Raw genomic sequence first — 21080 nt, 5'->3', positions numbered from 1 at the left:
TTACGGATTTTTTATCTGTTGGTATTTGATAGAATCCATGATGCCATGTATTTTAACAAGATGTCCAGAACCTCCAGCAGATATATAGGCCCACAACATCAAAAACACAGCAGTATATTTCATTGTACACATGGGGTACTTTTTTTCTCTGTGTTTACCAAACCCATCTTGAGTGTTTGCTGCTAAAAAGCTCATTTTTTTAGTTTCATCTGACCATAGAAGCCATTGCCATTTAAAGTTCCAGTCATGACTGATAACTGAATATGCTTTAGTTTGTTTTTGAATGAGCTAGGAGAATTTTTCTTGTAACCCTCCCAAACAACATGTGTTGATGTAGGTTCTGTTTGACAATTTTTTAAAAGGTTTTCTGAACCAGAGGCTCAACAATTTTCTGCAATTCTTCAGCTGTGACCCTAGGAGAGTCTTTAGCTACTCAAACTCTCCTTCTCACCGCACATTAGGGCGATATAGGCATAGGTTCTCTTTCAGGCAGTTTTGTAACATTTTCTGATGGTTGGAAATTCTTAATTATTGCCCTGATGATGGAAATGCTCATTTTCACTGCTCTAGCTCTTTTCTTAAAGCCACTTCACCAATTTGTGAAGATCAATTATCTTTTGCTGCACATCAGAAATATATTCTTTGGTTTTTCTCATTGTGATGGATGATTAAGGGAATTAAGGCTTTGTTCCCCTCCTCTTTATATTTTTGTGAAACAGAAGCCAGAGCTGAATGATTTTGTGTTTACAATCATGCTGGAGTTCTGAAAATTGTGAAAATGAATGGGAATATACTTCAGAGATGTTTTACCAATAAGAATTTCTAGGGGGGCTAATAATTCTGTCCAACGAGTATTTGAGAAAAACATTCATTTCATAATGATATTTCCCCTCCATTTTAAATTCTTATTATCCAGTGAAAGGATACATTTTTGTAAATTTTTTAAAAGAAAAATCAAAAGGATTAAAAATGCAGATGAATTTTTTACAGCCTTATTTGATCATATTTACCAAGGGGGCCAATATTTTTGGCCACGACTGTACGAGCCCAGATTTTTTTGTGTTATTTTTAGACACATTATGTTTTTTCAATATCCTTGACTTGGATAAAGATCAGATCACATTTTATAAAATAAAAAGGTTCACATACGTTTTCTTGCCACTGTATATGAGATAAGGGCTACAGTCATACACCCTCAGAAATAAAGGTACAAAACTGTACCTTTTCTGTCATTGGGGCTGTACCCTTTCAAAAAGTACAGCTTTGCCCCTAAGGATTTAATTTTAGTACCTCAGAAGTACATGCTGGGACCAAAGAGAGCTTATTAGTACCTAAAAAATACATATTAGTATTTCAAAGGTACATATCGGTACTAAATGTTTACATATCTGTACCTAACGGTCCATACAATTACCTTCTTAAATGGTGCTGCCACACTGACAGCTAGGGTACATATTTTGACTTTTTTTCTAACAATGTAGGTCCTAAAGGTACGGTAATCTACCCAAAATTGTGTTCTGTTTTGTGTTCCTGTAAAGGTATCAAACGGAAACTTAGGGTACAGCCCCATTGACAGAAAAGATACAGTTTTTGGCATCTACACGCAGGATCTAGGTACCAGCCATGCTAACCACCACAATCTGACCTGTGGTCATATCAGCCAGAGAAAAAAATGAAACCCACCTTTTGAAGGGTATATTTCTAATTTTCCATAATTTTTTGACAGTTGAAGGTGATGTTTGTAAATTTTAGCTGCATTTAGTCGGAGATTGCAAATTGCAACTAACAGCATACCCCTGAATTTCAAAACGCATACGGTAGCCGCCACAGGACAAACATGTCGTCGTCTGAGACAACGTAGGGACGAAACGTAATCTAATCGAACAGTTTGTCTGTTTAGGGCTAATGAAGAAACATGACGCAGCTTCCATATAAGGTTACTTATTCAAAAACGGCTTTCATTTAAACAAAGGTCAGAATATGAGTCATTTTAAAACGTGTGTGACTTTGATGTCATAGTAATGCGAAAGACCGCCTCTGCAGGAGAATATCCATGCCTTTTGAAATAATCACATCATGCAATTCCAGACGGGAGCATAGAAACCTTTCAGTGTTTTATAATAGAGGCTCAACCAGGGTAGAAAAAGCCTGTTACTTACTAGTTAAGATGTTTTTTTAGGTAAAACTCTTTCTGACGCTATTAGTGGACCACAAAGAACTGTACAAAATAATACAAATAAGACAGTTCGTGATCCCTTTAAAAAGATTTTCTAGTTCCATAGTTTCTTGGTTCAATTTGTCAGCTCAGAATAAATCAACAGAGGGATTTAATTATTTTGAGCTTTCTTTGTTTTTAAGGTCCACTGTGTAGATTTTTAGCAGTATCTAGCATTGATATTCTGAATTCCAATCAATGGCTCAGTCCACAATTCACTACGTAGTGTTAAAACACGCTTAATAGAGAAATTTGTCTGTTTAGGGCTATTGTAGAAACATGGCCGTGCGAAATGGCGACTTCTATGTAAGGGGACCCACGCTGTGTGTAGATAAAAATGGCTCATTCTAAGGTACTACAAACAATACCGTTCATTTTGTATGGTCTCTATACACCACCGATAATATAGTTATTTATATTATATTGCATTTCTGTCAAGAGATCCTTCTGAAAGTTACAAGAAGAACTGGGATGCAATCATGTTCTGGAGGTGGAAAACTGAAGAAAACTCAAGGTGCTTTAGATGGCCAGTCCACTTATAGCTTTGTTACATTTAACGCAGTATGTTAATAAACTAGCGATTTAAAAAAAAAACATTTCTTGAAATTACATGACCATAAATATGACATTATTAAACATGATATTAAATGTAACATAAAACAAATTACTATTTGTCATTAAAACTTTATTAATGCAAAAAAATACTTGAATTATACTGGCATGAGCAGCTACTGTATGTTGGAAAATTTCTTACCCCTTAGTTTGAAGTGAGGTTCCGAAATATCTTTGTTTGAAGGGCTATCTGGCCATTCTACTACTCCAACTAAAAGAATGATGGGGTAGGGGTAAGAGGTAGAAGTGGGATTTGCCTGTATATAAATGTTGCTTTTTAGTTCACAAGCCATTCAACCGTAACCCCATCCAGCAACCCATCTCATCATATCACAGATGAAGCCTCCTCACACCTTCTGCTCCTGTTTTTATTCACTAATCGGTCTCTGTGTTTTGTTGTTCAGCAGCTTGTCCAATGGGCTGTGCTGCGTATTTCTGTACCCCCTAACATTTTTGTGTTGTTTTGCTCCTGTAGGGTCCACTCTGAAACGACTATGTCTAGGCAAAGAGCGCAGTAACTATCCCATTTCTTTCTTCTCGAGTCTTGTCCCTCTCTTTTTCTCCCCTTGCTCTTTTTTGCTATTCATTTTCATTTTTGTTGTTTTGCATGAACACTTGTGTAATTATTACCTTATATACAGTAGGACATTGTATAGAATTTTCTAGTGCATGGTGATAAACATAAATGTATGTTTATGTCAAAACCTTTTCTTTTCTTACAATAGAATATAAATAACATATCAAATGTTGAAAGTGAGACATTTTGAAATGTCATGCCAAATATTGGCTCATTTTGGATTTCATAAGAGCTACACATTCCAAAAAAAGTTCGGACAGGTAGCAATAAAAGGCCAGAAAATGTAAATGTACATATAAGGAACAGCTTAAGGCCTAATTTGCAACTTATAAGGTCCATTAGCAACATGATTGGGTAAAAAAAAGGCTGTCAGAGTGGCAGTGTTTGTCAGAAGTCAAGATGGGCAGAGAATCACCAATTCCCCCAATGCTGCGGCGAAAAATAGTTTTCAGAGTTTCTCAGAGAAAAATTGCAAGTTTGAAGTTATCATCATCTACAAGTGCATAATATCATCCAAAGATTCAGAGAATCTGGAACAATCTCTGTGCGAAAGGTTCAAGGCTGGAAAACCATACTTGATGCCCATGATCTTCGGGCCCTTAGACGACACTACATCACATACAGGAATGCTACTGTAATGGAAATCACAACATGGACTCTGGAATACTTCCTGAAAACATTGTCGGTGAACACAATCCACCGTGCCATTCGCCGTTGCCAGCTAAAACTCTATAGGTCAAACAAGAAGCCATATCTAAACATGACCCAGAAGTGCAGGTGTTTTCTCTGGGCCAAGGCTTATTTAAAATGGACTTTGGCAAAGTGGAAAACTGTTCTGTGGTCAGACGAATCAAAATTTGAAGGTCTTTTTGGAAAACTGGGATGCCATTTCATCCGGACTAAAGAGGACAATGACAACCCAAGTTGTTATGAGCGCTCATTTCAGAAACCTGCATCTCTGATGGTTTGGGGTGGCATGAGTGCGTGTGGCATGGGCAGCTTACACATCTGAAAAGGCACCATCAATGCTGAAAGGTTTATCCAAGTTTTAGAGCAACATATGCTCCCATTCAGATGTCGTCTCTTTCAGGGAAGACCTTGCATTTTCCAACATGACAATGCCAGACCACATACTGCATCAATTACAAAGTCAAGACTGCGTAGAAGAAGGATCCGGGTACTGAAATGGCCAGCCTGCAATCCAGATCTGTCACCCACAGAAAACATTCGGCGCATCATAAAGAGGAAGATGCGACAAAGAAGACCTAAGACAGTTGAGCAACTAGAAGTCTGTATTAGACAAGAAATGGACAACATTCCTATTCCTAAACATTGGTCCTCCTTCAGCTGTTCCTTATATGTACATTTAAATTTTCTGGCCTCTTATTGCTACCTGTCCCAACTTTTTTTGGAATGTGTAGCTCTCATGAAATCCAAAATGAGCCAATATTTGGCATGACATTTCAAAATATCTCACATTCTACATTTGATATGTCTATATTTTATTGTGAATAAATTATAAGTTTATGAGATTTGTAAATTATTCCATTCCTTTTTTACTCACAATTTCTACAGTGTCCCAACTTTTTCTGATTTGGGGTTGTAAATACTAAAATAATAGTTAAATAAATTTGTATCTTCAATATGTCCTGAATTAGTCAGAAAATATGACTAAAAACATGTCATTGTTATGAGTAAGAAACGCCAATGCCCGCGATTTTAATATTTATGAATAAGAATAACATACGTACAAATTTGTACTTTTGTAAAGCTGTAAATACATAAATAATTTAAGTATAAGGCCTGTCGAAACGTCAATATTGTACATTTCAGTGTGTTTTAAACGTAAGTAAATGTACGTATTGTACAACCACACTGAAACGTAAAAATACCCGCGTTTTCTCATGAGATCACGTTGGAACAACTGGCCAACACATTGCAATCACAATGTCTTAAAGGAATAGTCTACTCATTTTCAATATTAAAATATGTTATTACCTTAACTAAGAAGAGTTGATACATCCCTCTATCATCTTAGTGCGTGCATGTAAGCGCTGGGGCGCGCTGCGACACTTCGATAGCATTTAGCTTAGCCCCATTCATTCAATGGTACTACTCAGAGATAAAGTTAGAAGTTACCAAGTTTGGTGGTACAAAATAAAACGTAGCGCTTTTCTAAGCGGATTTAAAAGAGGAACTATATTGTATGGCGGAACAGCACTTTTGGGAGTACTTTGACTCGGTGCAGTAACACTCTCCCTCTCCCATTATGAGAGGGAGAAGGGGAGCGGATTTTTCAGGCGAGTTGAAGAACTCCCAAAAGTGCTGTTCCACCATACAATATAGTTCCTCTTTTAAATCCGCTTAGAAAAGCACTACGTTTTTTTTTTGTACCACCAAACTTGCTCGTATAACTACTCGTCTTAAATGGGAAAAACGTTGATGTGTTTGGTCACTTCTAACTTTATCTCTGAGTGGTACCATTGAATGAATGGGGCTAAGCTAAATGCTATCGAAGTGTCGCAGCGCGCCCCAGCGCTTACGTGCACGCACTAAGATGATAGAGGGATGTATCAACTCTTCTTAGTTAAGGCAATAACATATTTTAAAATTGAAAATAAGTAGACTATTCCTTTAATGTACATACCATATACTGTAAAAATATACTTCAATTGTAGAAAAATTCAGCAAAAATCTACCAAAAATGGCTGCTAATGTCATACTCCGATGATAGAGTCTGGGCAGTAGTGATCGTAAAGTGGATGTGCGGAATTAAAGTCTCACCCATCTTCCCGTTTGACTCAATCAAACACTAACATCATGTTGTCACATAGCCTACCTTTCTATAGTATCTTATAACTCAAACTTATTTGAAAAACACTTAAAAGTACAACAGTGTGAAAATTATTTAAAGTGTAATTTAATTTTTAAGTTGGGGTCACATCCCATTTATTTACATATAGAGGGCGGGGCTTATGACCTACACTGCAGCCAGCCACCAGGGGGCGATCAAAATTGTTTGGCTTCACTTTTCAGAACATGTGTGGCACACCTGGTACATGTGTACATTATTGTCCATTACTGTGGCAGTAAGAAAACTCAGGACTCAAGGAGCAGATAGATTACCGATAGATACCTTATATTTCAACAGAAATTGGACAAAGTGGAGCAAATTACAATCATGCTTCCAAATTTAGAAGCCTCTTTGAGACCAAGAACAGGGAGGTTTTTTCCTTTCTGTTTTTTTTTAATCCGAGCAAAAATACATTTATTTTATTATTAACAGAATAATTTCACAATCTGAGACAGTTATTATAAAATTATAGCACTAAATGTAGATATCATATATTTCAACCCTAGGCGTAATTGTCTTTCCAGGTTCTGTACATTCTGCATATTTTATATCTCCAGCATAATATTTAAAATAATATTTAAAATAATTTGCCACCAAATTAGAAATTTCATGAAGCATTGACAGTGATTCAATACTCAATCATTTACTCACCTTCATGTTGTTCTAAACCTCTATGAAATACTATGGTAAGTACCCAATTAACGGTTCCCATTGACTTCCACAGTAGGGATAACAAATACTATGGAAGTAGGTAAATAAATACAGTAGGTACCATCAACTATGTGCTAACAGAATAAAGAAACTCATACAGGTTTACGACAAAATGAGGGTGAGCAAATTATGAGAATTTTTTTGGGGGGTGAACTATGCCCTTTAGGTCTGGATTTCTAAAACTCTATGGGGCGGTTTTCCGGACAGGGCTTACCCTAGTCCCAGACTAAAATGCATGCTTGAGCTGCCTTAATTTAAAAACACCTTGTACTTACATATCTTAATATATATCAGTGCCATTGTTTTTTTCTCAAGATGCACACCTGCATTGTTTTTCTAAGGTTTGTTTGTAAAAACTACTTAAATGTCCTAATATAACTAAGGCCTAGTCCTGGATTAATCTAAACCCTGTTTGGGAAAACGCCCCTAATTGTCTTTACCTAATAAAATTGTCTTTCATGTAATTCCGTGACTGTAAGCAGCGCATTGATTACATAGGATTTGACCAGGGTGCGTTGATTTCTGACTTGGTTCTCTTTATCTTTCTCAGGGTCACACAATACTAATGCTGCTAGCATAACTTCAACCTGCCCACATTCCAGTCAGCATTTGCCTCATGCAGCCACACCCTCTCCATCCCCTCTGCCAATCACAAAACTCGTTCAGGCTCAGGCCAACAACAGCAACAATAAGACCGGTACATTTACAGATGACCTGCACAAGCTGGTCGATGATTGGGCAAAAGAAACGCTTGCCTCTGGCTCTCAGCGCCACCCCTCTCCAGGTCGGATCAGACAGCAGAGATTTCATCAGAACTTCCAGACCAACCCCACTCCAATAAGAAGAGTCCCTAATCAGGTACAGTCTGACATTCATCTCATCCATGACCTTAAAAAACCTTTACTACAGTACATGTGTATATACCTACAGTTAGGTCCATTATTTTTTTCTCTCTCTTGGATGGAAAACCAGGTTGACCAAGTTGTTATTGCCCTATCTTTCTGGTTTTCTTTGTACTTGCATAATAAAAACAATTCTAAAAAAATCTCCAGTAAAACAGTGTTAAGTTAAGCAGTATGATTGCATTTCCATGAATGGTTTCCTAAGGCATTGGGTCGCTGTTGTTTTTAGGTGATGTAACAGAAGACAGAAGCATCCAGATTCATTTAAGATTTCTCTAGACATTATGAAGGGGTTTTTCTTTATCATGGAGAGGATAATGCGATCATCCACCACTGTTATCCTATTTAGACATATAAGATTTTTATGTTGCTGAGCTCACCAGTGTGTTATTTTTTTTTAGTCAGGATCAGGGCCTGAAATTAACACCCGACCATGCGCCAAATGCGGGTGGATTTTGCAATTGGCGGGTAACACTGTCAATCTACCAGCCACATTGGCGGGTAGCCAATGCGAATCAGTGATGCGCGGGTCAATGTATAAACAACCCACTCCCGACTGACATTTTCAGCTAACCCGCCCGCAATTGTTCAAAATAGTTTTTAAACCCGACCGACTGACCGCGGCCCGAATATCATTAAAATATTTGTTTGGGTAACCGACAACCGCTCATTTCTTATCAAGCTGCGGATATAACTGATGCAAATTGAGTGATTCATTGAGAGGATGTGACTGCTGTTTCGCAACGTTCATGCGATTGGAAAGAAGATGAGGCACTTCTCTGACTACGTTTGGATGTGCGAGTAAGTTAAGTATTAAACTGTTGGTGAGATGGTATGTGAACGCAATGCTGACATAGGCTACAGTATAATCGCAGTTGCACAGATGTGTAGTGCTGCTGTGACGGATCAGAACTCTTGATGTGTAAACTTTAAAGAGAGTTGCGCTACTGTGTCTTATACTGTAGTATATTAACATACATTTTGCGAATAGAGTAATGAAAAACAACGTATGTGGGGCGTTTATGTGCGCAGTTTGTGCCCCCTCCATCTCTGTGTGCGCGCGCGGGTTTAAGGCCACTCAATAGGGAACATCGGAGAGACGCGTTCCTAAAAGCAAGCGTACATAAAATCTTTCTGCTCTTGACAGGGCACATATAATAAACAAAATTATCTCAACAGTATTCTTATTCTAATAAAACATTTCGTTATGTCTTAACTTAAGTGTATGTATAGAGACTAGAGAGTCAAAAACTGTGTCTGTGCTGGTCTTAAAGAGACAGTAACCTCAATTAACATACTTAAGTCTGTGTCATTAATGTTAATCAAACAACCTAAGACGAAGAGAAATTCACTTTTGTAGCTCTAAAAAATAATTGTATTTAATTCATATATTAAAAACAGTGTTATCATTCACTATTCAGGCAAAAAAAAAAAAAAAACTGGCTGGTAAAAAGTCACTGTGGCAGGTGGATTTCTAAATCCACCTGCCACAGTGGCTGGTGGTCAAAAAAGTTAACTTCAGGCCCTGGTCAGGATGTACCAAATTTTTGATCTGGCCACTCTTAATGTTCCTGCTATCTCTCTGATAGATGTTTTGTGTTGGTCTGTATCACTTGCATGGAGATGTCCCTGAATTACACGATACCACAACCGCCTCGCTGTAAATTTTCCCTTACTTAAGATATGGATTGATTATTATAGGCATTACACTGCCATGTGTAATTCAGGGCTCAACACAAATAATTTTTTATACAGGCCCGGTCGGGCCAGTGGTTCAGCTTTTCACTGCCCCCCCCCCCAAAAAAATGTCAGTGTCATATATATTTAAAAAGAATAATTCAAAAGTCAACAAATATATCTGTATACATATACAACAGACATGTTCCAACGAAAAAAGGCTCTCAACGGCTGCGTTTACATTTTGCATTAACATGCGATCTCGGTGATCCGTTCACGCAGATCCGATCATCCGTATATCAGGACACGGCGCGTTTACATTTGTCACATAAATGTGGCTTCTGTATCTGGATGTGTGATCGGATCCCGTGCGGGAAGACCCGCGCTGGGTGGATAGCTGTCAATCAAAATGGGTACAGCTGTCTTTAGCCACATGATTTAGGGTTTTCGCGCTAACCGCAATCCCGTATTGTACAGTGCTACTGAACAGCAGAGAATAACTAGCAACCCCAACAACCGTGATGTCCACATTTTAAGCGTTATATTTTTTAGCTTTAAAAGCCTTATCTTTAAAAGCCTTATAGCGTCCGCACCGCGGATGAATGTCCTGTTTAACTTTACCTGAACTTGACCTTCACCCGCATGCTTTAAATCAACAACAAAATCCGTGTGAAACATGACCGACTCCACTGTTTTATTCTGCCCTAATAAGGGGCTTTTGCCTCTGCCTAAACTTATATGTATATTTATATTTTAACCATAAACTGTTGTTAGTTATGTTTCCTGGTAATTTTAATATGATTTAATTAAAAGAGCTAACAATTTCCTAAATTTCCTGTTCATAGTGCGTAAGAAGTAATGTAATTTAGGTTGTTTTCACATATGTTGGTGCGCACCGTGGTGCGGCCTCGGAGCGCACCAAAATACATTGTATCATTTTTCAGTTAGTGCGGTCCGTGTTCACATATATATATTTTTACTTTACTCAAAATGCCGCACCGTACACCATGTGACAACGGTCAGCGCTGTCATTGGTCTCTGACAGCTCTTACCGTCTCATGACCACCCCCACGTTTCCACGACAACCAGCCTGACAGAGAGAGCGCAGCTATCAAGATGTGGAGATAAATGATGCACGTCTTTGCGAAGTTTCTTTGCTTTAACGCGAAAATGCGTAGCTGTTCTATTAAAGCCTTTCTCAAGGAGCAGTTTGCTAAAAGCCCGTAATGTCACTATTTGTGTGTGGAGGACAGCTATGCATTTATAAAATCATCAGCTCAAACGTAAAGGAGACAGCGAATCTCTATGCAACGGACCAGGATTGGCTTGTTTGTTGTCACAACGAAAGCCCAGTGGCTCAAACATGTGGAGAACTTCCTGTATTTGGTTCGGCCCGAGGTCCAGCAGTGTTCACACCACAGGTGGGTCGCCCCAGAGTTCGGCAACAGCCGCTCCGAGACCACCTGTTTAGAGCGGTCTCGGAGCGGCCGTTTAGTGCGCACCCGAGTGCGGCTGTTGTGTTCACACTGACCCAAACGCACCGTACTCGGAGCGACACGTCATTTGGGCCGACCTAAACAGTGTATATGTGAAAACACCCTTACAAACACATATAAGTAACCTTGGATAAAACCAACATTGAATAAATGTATTTGGTTAATGTTATTATGGTTTGTACGTGTTTTAAAGTATCTTAAAATGTGTTAAATGAGACGGAAACAGCCGATTGACCAGAAAGAAGCGCAACATTCACGTTGATTTGTCGCCATGGAAACTCAAACATTATAACGAGGATCCTGAATTCTGCCATTAAATATTAAATCTCACTATGAATAGTTGTAACATATAACATATGCCTGAATAACTTAAATACAGTCAGCAGTGTTAAAATGCTTTTGAATATTGATTTATTAAGATACTTTTAAGCGTAGCTTTCATTGCTCCACAAATATGAATGTATGCGTCTCTCACCTGCGCTCCATGACCTAACGTCCTTTATTTTTGACAGTTGTCAGTGAGAGGAGATGATAGTGGGCGGGGTTTTTTGTGACGTTGACCTGTAAATGCAGATACGATGGCTGGATTGCGTTTACATTACACTGAGATCCGATCACAAAGCGTCCTCGACTACCTCTGCATCAGGACACACAGATCGGATAACATTCCGATCACAGACGCGTTTACACTTGTCTTTTCAATGTGTATGTGGACAACATCCGGATACAGGTCGCATGTTAATGCCAAGTGTAAACGCAGCCAACTTATCTGCTTCACCTGTAAACTGAAAGCAAACTAAATTGTTACTTTTGTTGTTTTTTATTAAATTAAAAAATATTTTAGTGACTGAGGGTAAAGCACTGGCCCAATCGGGCAAGTGACAATACTTTTTACTGGCCCGAACACTTCTCAAGCTTGCCCCGGGCAACCGGGCAGTCCTTTATGTTGAGCCATGTAATTCAAGTAGATTAATCTCAAGACAGCTGACAAGTTTTTGCTGCTGCTAGCCGTGTTAGCTATCTAATTAAACTATTCGCTAATCCTAAACTTGACATCGTTTCACCAAAAATAGCTCAACACACACCCAGATGTTCCCAAGAAATTGTAGTTGATCACCAGGTATGTTTTATTAATGTATATTAATGAATAATACATGTAGTAAAAACAAATGAAGTTTTTTTCTTACCTGAGGGACAGCTTGACAGTTGACAGTTGAGTGGACCTTGAATTAATGACTGACTGAATCTCTGAATGTTTTAAAAACGCTGTACCCACTGTTAAGATCTGTTGTGGTATTTATGCAAATAAGCACATCTGTAATTAGATTATGCACTGTTTGTCCATGCTAACAAACAATAAAAAAAACTTGTAATACATTTTTTGTATACTGAGTAATCAGTAATTTTCATAGTGATATCTAAAGGTTCATTTTTTTACCCTATTCATGTGAGAAATAATGAAGGCATATGAATAGGATATATTTGGGTCTTTTTCGGAACTTCCCCTAATGGGATTCTTCTGGGCTTATTTTCCTAATTCAGGACATATTGAAGATACAAAATCAGTTGAGTTTGATTTTATTGCAATTTGTTTAACCTTTTTTCCTAAAACGCCTGGACTAATAACATTTGAATTAAACTGGCCATCAGTGCAATTCAATTGGTTTGGTAAGAGCAAGGGAAAATGAAATGAAATTATCTCTAAAAAAGTACTTTTTGACTGTAAATAAAATTGTAAGGAGTAAAAAGTACTTGTTTCTTCTTAAAAAATGTAATTAAGAAAAAGTACTGAATTTTTATTGTACTCAAGTAAAGTTACCATCCCCCAAATTATACTTAAGTACAGTAATCAAGTAAAATTACTCAAGTACTTTACACCTCTGGATCTGATTAATCTAATGAACAGAGTACAACTCGCTGAGGGTGGAAACTATGGTGGCAGGACTGTGAGTGGGCGGGGTTTATTAATGTGACCTCACATTGATGAGAGAATCAAAACGGCATTTCTAATGATGCTTTGGTTTAATGGGGATTTAAAAAACAAGGAACGAGTGGATTTTTTTTCATTGTAGAATTGTAATGTTCACACACTACCAACACACGTTAGGTCCAGACACACCTTGTAAAAGTGAATTTTGCATAATAGGTGCTCTTTAAAGAGCACAAATTTGGCTATTAGAAAGGCTAATATGTGCTTTTCGGAGTCCCCAACAACAGGTTTACATGTATGAAAGGTCAAAAAACACTATCGTTGTTTTATAATATGCATTTTATTTTTTCTCTAACGACTGTCAAATAAATAGTTTGAAGGTTTGATCTTGCCAAACCCCTCCTTTACATAATGCTACTCTGCTCTGATTGATCGCAGTTCCACATTACTCTGTGTTTACAGTGGAAAGGACATTAGTGTGCAGTGCTCGCATCTTTCTCATTCTTTATAATAATGATACTGTTCCACACTGATATAAATAAAACCGAAAAAATTGCTTAACACTTACATTAGCGAACCAGGCCCACAGCTTTGTGGTAAACACCCAGAAAATAAAAGAGACAAGTAGTGAATAAAGCACTGCAGTTTGTAAACCAACATATTGTTCTTTCGATCTTTCACCGTGACTCCAAGTAATAAAAACGCCAGACATTCTATATTAATCAACACATTTGTAGACAATAGTGGGCCGATTGCAGATTAGCAGAACTATAAACGTGAGTTAGCCGCTTAGCTTAAAGCTGTATAACGAAGTTATAAGTGAGAATTGCTGCTGTATGTAACCATAGGTTAAGCTTTTCTTTAAAATTTGCACATTTAATTTAAAAATAAAATTTTCACTTTTATCAATTAAAATGGAATTTGTTCCTATTTTTGATTAGGTTTCTGCTCTTTTTTTCAGTTTCTTTTTTCTGTACCTCCCTACAATCCTAACTTGACTTCCTCAAAATCTCTGTTCTCCTAGATAAGGAGCTCCATCCCTCATGCAGCTCTCAAGCTCCATCTGCCACTCTCCTGTCCACTCACAGCAGCTTTGGGTCCAGTTATGCCTCATGGCATTGCCAGCACCCCATCACCCATCTTCCAGCGGGGTAGTTACCTGATGCCCACCGCCCCCTTCGCTGGCATGATGCCAGTCCCTGTGTATCCAAATCAGTGGTCTACTATGCACAGTCCAGTTGGCACGATCGGGTCATTGGGAATGTTTGCCACAGCTGGTATTGTACCATACCCTGCCATGGTAAACCCAGCACTTCAGGCTTTTCCTTTAGTGGTAAAAAGCCCAGATAATCCAATGGGCCCCAGTAAAACAAGGCCTGCATGAGAGCGCCACCCTACGTTTCAAAAACGTTTGTGTAAGGCTAATCAATGCACATGTGCAACCAGAAAATCACACTAGCCCTATCACAACTTCTTATTGACACAAACAGGACACTGTCACCTAGCTGCCCCTGGATGTCACCCACGTTTACAAAGATTTTAATTTAGCTTCAAGCTGAAACTACAATGAAATGTCACATTCAGGTGTCCTCTCGATTGTAGCTTGATGATTGACACATGTACGTACAAAGCCTTAGAGCCCATAAATATAATGTGTGTGTGTGTGTGTGTGTGTGTGTGTGTGTGTGTGCGTGCGTGCGTGCGTGCGTGTGTGTTTGTAAAACTGAGCATAAGGAGTGTGTTTTTATGTCACAGATCAGTCCTGTGGCCACTGCTTACAAGTTTCTTTTTCCAAAAAAAGAGACCTTTCAACTTTCTTAGTCTATAAATCTGTGTGGAACTGTGGTTGTTAATGATCCAGGACCTGACTTTTAAATGTTACTGCCATAAACCAGGATAATTTTCCCATAATTCAGTGTGCCCCTGATTGACTTAGCATGCAAACAATAAACAGGAGGCTCTCAGGCCTGTCAGCAAATATGTGTTGTTTGTAAAACAGGACAAATCTGTGTACATGAATTGTTGCATTCAATGTGCAATTCATGTATTATTGGGGTATCTGCACAAACATGAATTCCGATCCTGTATCATAAATAATGCCTATCAGGCAGGAACAAGAATTAGATGTGCAAGTTTTGTCATCAGCGTTTGATCCTACTTTCAAAATCTCCAGCCCTGTTACTTTTTATGTTCATTTGCTATTATTGAATAACCCAGCATTTAAAAACACTACTTTAAGACGACTGGACAAAAGCCAATGCCCTGCATAGTAAAATATTAATTCTGAAGTTTTGTAGTGCCTTGATGAAAAATGAGACGCATGTTTGCTTACACTAAATTGAACACTTCATATTTTATATATAAATAAAAAGTTATTGTGGTTTAAAATTTTAGTATTTGGGTTTTTGTTACTAACATTGTACTCCTTTTAAAAGCAATACTGTACTGAGTCAATAAAAGTATTATATTTGCAAAAATGATTGACATGTTTACAAAGGGATCGTATACAATGCATGCCATGGAAGCGTCCCAGATAACACATTAATCGTGAGTGGTGTAAATGCCAAGACTACATTGCAATCCAACCCCCTTAACAAACTGCAGCATGGCCCTTCCCAAGATATGAAAGAAAACAAAATGTACAACTAATACTTTCTTGTACAGTATGGTTATGAGTAGAGATCGACCGATATATCTGTTTTTCCGATATTTTCCCCGATGTTTGGCAATTTTCCGATGATCGGATATCGGTTGTGTAATATTGGATTGACCGATAAACAAGAGAATTGAGAATTGCGCGCTGAACGCATCTGAGGAGAGGAGCTGACAGCAGCAGCAGCATGAACAGCAAATATGACGGCGGAGTGACGCGACTTCATTAAAATGACCTTGAGTATACTTACTTTGCATATGAGGCATTTATAACATCTTATTTGTGCATTAATGTATGTTACGTTAAATAAGTTGATATATTAAAAGCAATGTATGCAGCTTGTCCAAGAATAGAGACTGGTCACGCTGGCTGATCCATAAAATCCGGTCCCAATAACGACGTAGCTTTGCATGAATAAAACAGACATGAATTAATGCTTTGTGGAATTAAAAACGCTAAATTAAATTCGTCTTTCTTTTATTTATGCTCATTAGCATAGTAAAATCACCTTCATATTGCTGTTCACTTAAAGGCGCTCTAAGCGAATAATGTGCGACGTCACTTCCTGTTGATGTTTGAACTGTTTTCAAACAGACAGAGCGTAGCTAACTCCTCCCCCTCCCCCTCCCTTCCGTGCTTTCATGAACGCGCCCAACCCCCACCCCCAAATCCTTCTTGTCGTTTATTGGCTGGAACACTTTGTTATGGTTTCTGTTTGTAGGTTTGGCCATTTGTTGATATTGCCGTTTGTGAAGCCTGGGCTGTCTACAGAGATCGCGTTTTTTTACAGTTTGATCAGCGGACAGGCAGCAAGCAGATAGTGAGGAGATGTTTCCGGTATGTAACAAAAAATGTTTTATGGTCTAAAACGCTTCAATTCGCTTAGAGCACCTTTAACTACCGGGGTTGAAGGCTGAAGCACAGCCACCACATGTAGCTAACTTTTAACAAGATTTACCCTAAGTTATATTAACATTTCCCAGATAAACATTATTTTGCTAAAATATCTAAATAAATGTCTGTGGATATTAATTAATTATTTATTACCTCCGCAAGCGGTCACAGTTTGATACAGTTAATGCGCGAGTAAATGCATAGATAAACAGTGCTGTCAAAAGCCATTTCATAAGATATAACAACAAAATATGAATTATTCTGACATCAAATAACGTTACCAGTTAAGAAATTCAATGATATTTCAGCCGTATTGTTTGTTACACATGTATATTCCATTCAGTGATATTATTTGTAAAATCTCTTTGCTAACTACTGGTTGGATTGCTGAACGCTACAGGTTGCTGGTCAAGACAAAGATATTATATCCCAAAAAAGGCACTTAATCCACCTGTTTTACTCTACAAACTATGTACAACATGCAGCCAACTACGTTATACTTCTCTCTCTCTCCCGCTCTGTTACCTGGCAACCGCAGCGCGAACTTTGGATTAGTCCATTTCTGACGAAATGATAGGGGTGTTTGGAATGGTCCATGTATTGGGAATATAGTTTCTACATTATTCATTAAATTAATATTATTCTTCACTCTTTCAGAGACCTCTATTTATGCCTTTGCATGCAAAGAGGGAGTGATTGTGATGATTATCATTATTATTATAAGAGTTTGTTCAGTTCAGTAGTGTTGTAGTAATTATGTCAAAATCAGAAGTATAACAGTAAATAAAAATCGGTTCAGCATATCGGTATCGGGCACATAAGCATTCAAATATTTGTTATTGGTATCGGTTTTAAAAAAATGAGTTTATTATGATCTCTAAAAAAGGTTGTGACCCTCAGAACTGCTGAGCTGTGAATTGTACAGTCATCTTGTGTCTTCTGAATGCTTTGTTTTGATCCATTATCTACCCTTAAATGCACTTCATTTCAGTTTGAACAGGATATTTACACATGATGTAATGTTGAATGTTCTGCCTGGTGATATTAATTACGTTGTTTCTGTTGATAAATGCTGTATCTGGCAATTTTTTTTTCTTGCCATTATTGTGGCCCCATGTGTCGGTTTGGTTTTTCCTCACTTGGCATAATGTGAATGACTGCTGACTACACTCATATATGCATTACTCTAAACAATCTGCACTCGAAGTTGAATAAAAATAAATATTTTGTGCTTAATAACTACTGTGTTTTGTGTCATGTTTCAAAGGCTGATATTTTATTAAAAGTACTCCTGAATTTTAAGAGAAACCCTACTTTAAAAATTAAGTGTACTGCCCTATGGCAAAGAGTGAGAATATTGTTTTGCTGCTTAAAAAAAAATCTAAATGTTTTACTGGAAGAAACTTGAAGTCAATGATAATCATTTTAATAATAGCTCTGAGGACATACAAAAACTTTATTAAAATAAACGGACATCCTAGTTTGTTTTCAAAACCTTGAATAGAGTGAGGTTTTATATTGTGTATAATATTTAAGAAAAACGGTTTGTCTATACTCTTATCTATACTGATTTAACTTTTCTGTATTATAAAGCTGTAATATTCTGTGTGTTTTGTTTAGACTAACCCTCCAATCCTATGAAATAATACATGGAAATTTACAAATTTAAAACAATTGTTTTACTTTACAATTATCCCTGATATTATTAGCTTATAGTAATAATTTAACTAGTGCATGCTTTCACAAAAAAGCAAAACCCTGGATCAGTTTAACCCAGATAGGTGGCACTGACTAAAAAAGAGTTTCACACTAGTTGTGAGCTACACAATGAGTTTGCTGTTCTCATATTGAATGCACACATGCTTAAAGATAGAAACCTGCTGTATTCAAATTAAACAAATAAACATGACTATGATAATGTCCATAGGCTATGTTTAAATGCCTATCATGCAGGTATCTTCGAGTTAGATAAAAAAAAAATAAAGCCCTGATGACTTTTTTTTGGTCTTTGTAACCAAAACTGTGATTTTTCCGCTCTACCTGATTTTGCCAAGTGAGAGATGTCCTTAGGGCAACATATTGAATTGACCACATTTTTGTAAATAAACCTAAATCCACCCTAAACCTATAACCAGGGGCGTTGCTAGACATAAAGCTCTACTGGGGCACAGGCCCCCCATTTTTTGCTGACTTTTTTTTGAAAGCCTGCTGTGTGCAAGAGGTGTGCAACACTTCTATACAATGTCCTTTGCTTAACCCACTATTCTACAGTGCAACAGTTACTGCGAAAGATATATACAAGTGTATTCTTCATCATACCTAACATTATTAACCTGTTTGGAGGCATAAATGGCATAACATGTTTGGAAATAATGACAGCAGAGAAATATTTTCTACATTATACAATGATAGCAATGATTAATAACTTATTTTTACAAGAATATTTTAAGAAACCAGTCATTTTATGACTGCTATACTATATAATCTCAGTCACAGTTACTGCTAACTGTTTGTGTTATGTCCTAGAGTTAAATATTAGTAAACTAAATATTAATTTCATATCTGAAAATACAGAACAGTATAACACATACATCTGTTGATTTTCTCAGCAACAATGCAATTCTTTAGACTTGACAAGAGGTTTTCCAGAGATTTTTCCTCTAATGTTTGAGACCTGACAGGGTCAGGATGTAGTTTGTCTAACCTCCCTTAAACGTTTCATCTCTCCTTTCTTCTTCTCTTTCCCTGCTTTGCACAAAACATTTCTGATGTCCATCTACGGAAGCCAATAATGATCGAGTCAAAATAATATTAGCATTATTATTTAGAAACTTACTTTAGTTTCGTTATGCTTTCATAAGCACTCGCGTGGCGTCACCTTTTGAATGCGGTTGTGCGCGGTGAACGCAAACGCGCGCGGCCATGGATACGTGCGTGCACGCGTCAATGCGAACGCTTCGTCGCTTTTACAAGCCTAAATTGAGTAACTACTTTGCATAAAGATCCGTTTTTGCCGCGATTGTCTTTGTAAAGGATTGCACTAGTTAACTGCTAAAATTTAAACTTGAGATTTACACTGGGGCACAAAAGATTTACACTGGGGCACGTGCCCCAGTAAAAGGGGTCTAGCGACGCCCCTGCCCATAACTGATCCATAAAATCAGAAGGAAATTATAAGTTAAAAGCAAGATCTATAAGCAGCTAATCCTGGTTGGTTGTAGGTAAACAGACGTGATATTTACATTTTTTATACCTAAAGAAAACATACCAATTGCTTTGACAATGTTTTAAAAACATCCTTTTTTATTTAGTGTGTGGTTTTTAAAACGTTGTGCTGCAACGTTACCTACAACCAAAATACAACGTTGTGAAACGTTGTAAAAACGTTTTGTGTTTGCTGGGAATTTACTATTATTTTGATAAATTAATGATGGTCACATGTGTTTCAAACGATTGACCACCATAAAAAGCTATTGAGACCCTTGCTATTCTTTAGATTTATTTAACTCTGATTGTGTTCAGCTAAAGAAAGGAAAGGGGGTTGTCCTTCTTTTTAATAACCTGTCCCGGGAAATTTATCAACTCTGTCCCGGTTTTCGAAAAGCTATGTGAATTTGTAATTTAGCGCGCGCACGGCAGATAGCAAGACCTTGCGTTGCGTCTGTGTGTGTTTGCCTCATTTAGCGCATGTAAGACAGAGAGCATCCTGATTGGCCTGTTTCAGGACATCAACCAATCAATTGTCACTGTGGGCGGGCTTTTATCTCTTCTCCCGAACCAACTTACGGTAATAATCAGTGTATCTAGAAACCGGAGCGCCATGGCAGAGGGAAAGTGCCCCAAAAGCGAAAGTATAAGACACATTTTACACCAGACTACACGAAAGTGTATCCCTGTCTTAAAAGAGTTAAAGTCTTGCATGGTGTACAGTTTGTAACAGTGACTCAGCTTTACCCATGGCGGGTTAAATGATTGTAAAATACATGTTGAGGTTATAGTTCAACAAGTTTAATATCATGTGCACATTTTTCAGGCCGGCTAGTTGCTATTTAGACCTGTTTAAAGTTGCAATGGAATATAAATAAAAACATGCTTTAATAGTATAAAGCAGCTAATATAAATTGTAAAAGTGATTTACATATTTTAATAATTAACAAATAATTGGGTAACACTTTACAATAAGGTTAATTAGTTAACACATAATCTAATAAACTGCACTCATAGCATAAAGCATTTTTTTTTATCTTTGTTAATGTTAATAATACATTTATTTAAATCTTGTTAACATTAGTTAATGCACTGTGAAAACATGAATAAACCATGAACAGCATGTATTTTTATTTACTAACTTTATCAAAGATTAACAAATACAGTAACAAATGTACTGCTCACGGTTAGTTCATGTTAGTTAGTTAATAAAAAAAAGAAAAAAAAGAATTGTTTAGTGTTGCAAAAAATTGCATAGGCCTATAAAAATATTATGCTATGCGGGGTGGGGGGAGTGTTAGGGGGCTTGTGAGCAAATCAGTTGGCCGGGTATCGATATGTCCAGGTTTTTT

General features: G+C 37.5%; 1 protein-coding gene across 3 annotated transcripts in view; it reads left to right on the top strand.

The window, feature by feature from the left end:
- LOC141279818 (serine/threonine-protein kinase WNK2) overlaps positions 1–17743 on the top strand; it is a 162161-nt gene extending 144418 nt beyond the window's left edge. For 2 of the 3 annotated variants that reach the window (XM_073816287.1, XM_065271351.2), the window contains 3 exons: positions 3303–3341; positions 7520–7827; positions 13999–17743. In XM_073816287.1, coding sequence (XP_073672388.1) covers positions 3303–3341; positions 7520–7827; positions 13999–14358 — 707 coding nt within the window. In that variant the 3' untranslated portion in view covers positions 14359–17743. The remainder of the gene's footprint in view (positions 1–3302; positions 3342–7519; positions 7828–13998) is intronic. The other variant, XM_073816288.1, reaches the window with a different exon arrangement.
- The last annotated feature ends 3337 nt before the right edge of the window (positions 17744–21080 follow it).

Source organism: Paramisgurnus dabryanus, chromosome 11 (genome assembly GCF_030506205.2).
Source record: "Paramisgurnus dabryanus chromosome 11, PD_genome_1.1, whole genome shotgun sequence".
Lineage (NCBI taxonomy): Eukaryota > Metazoa > Chordata > Actinopteri > Cypriniformes > Cobitidae > Paramisgurnus > Paramisgurnus dabryanus.
Note: the sequence above shows the minus strand (reverse complement) of the source record. Positions and strands in the feature narration are given on the sequence as shown.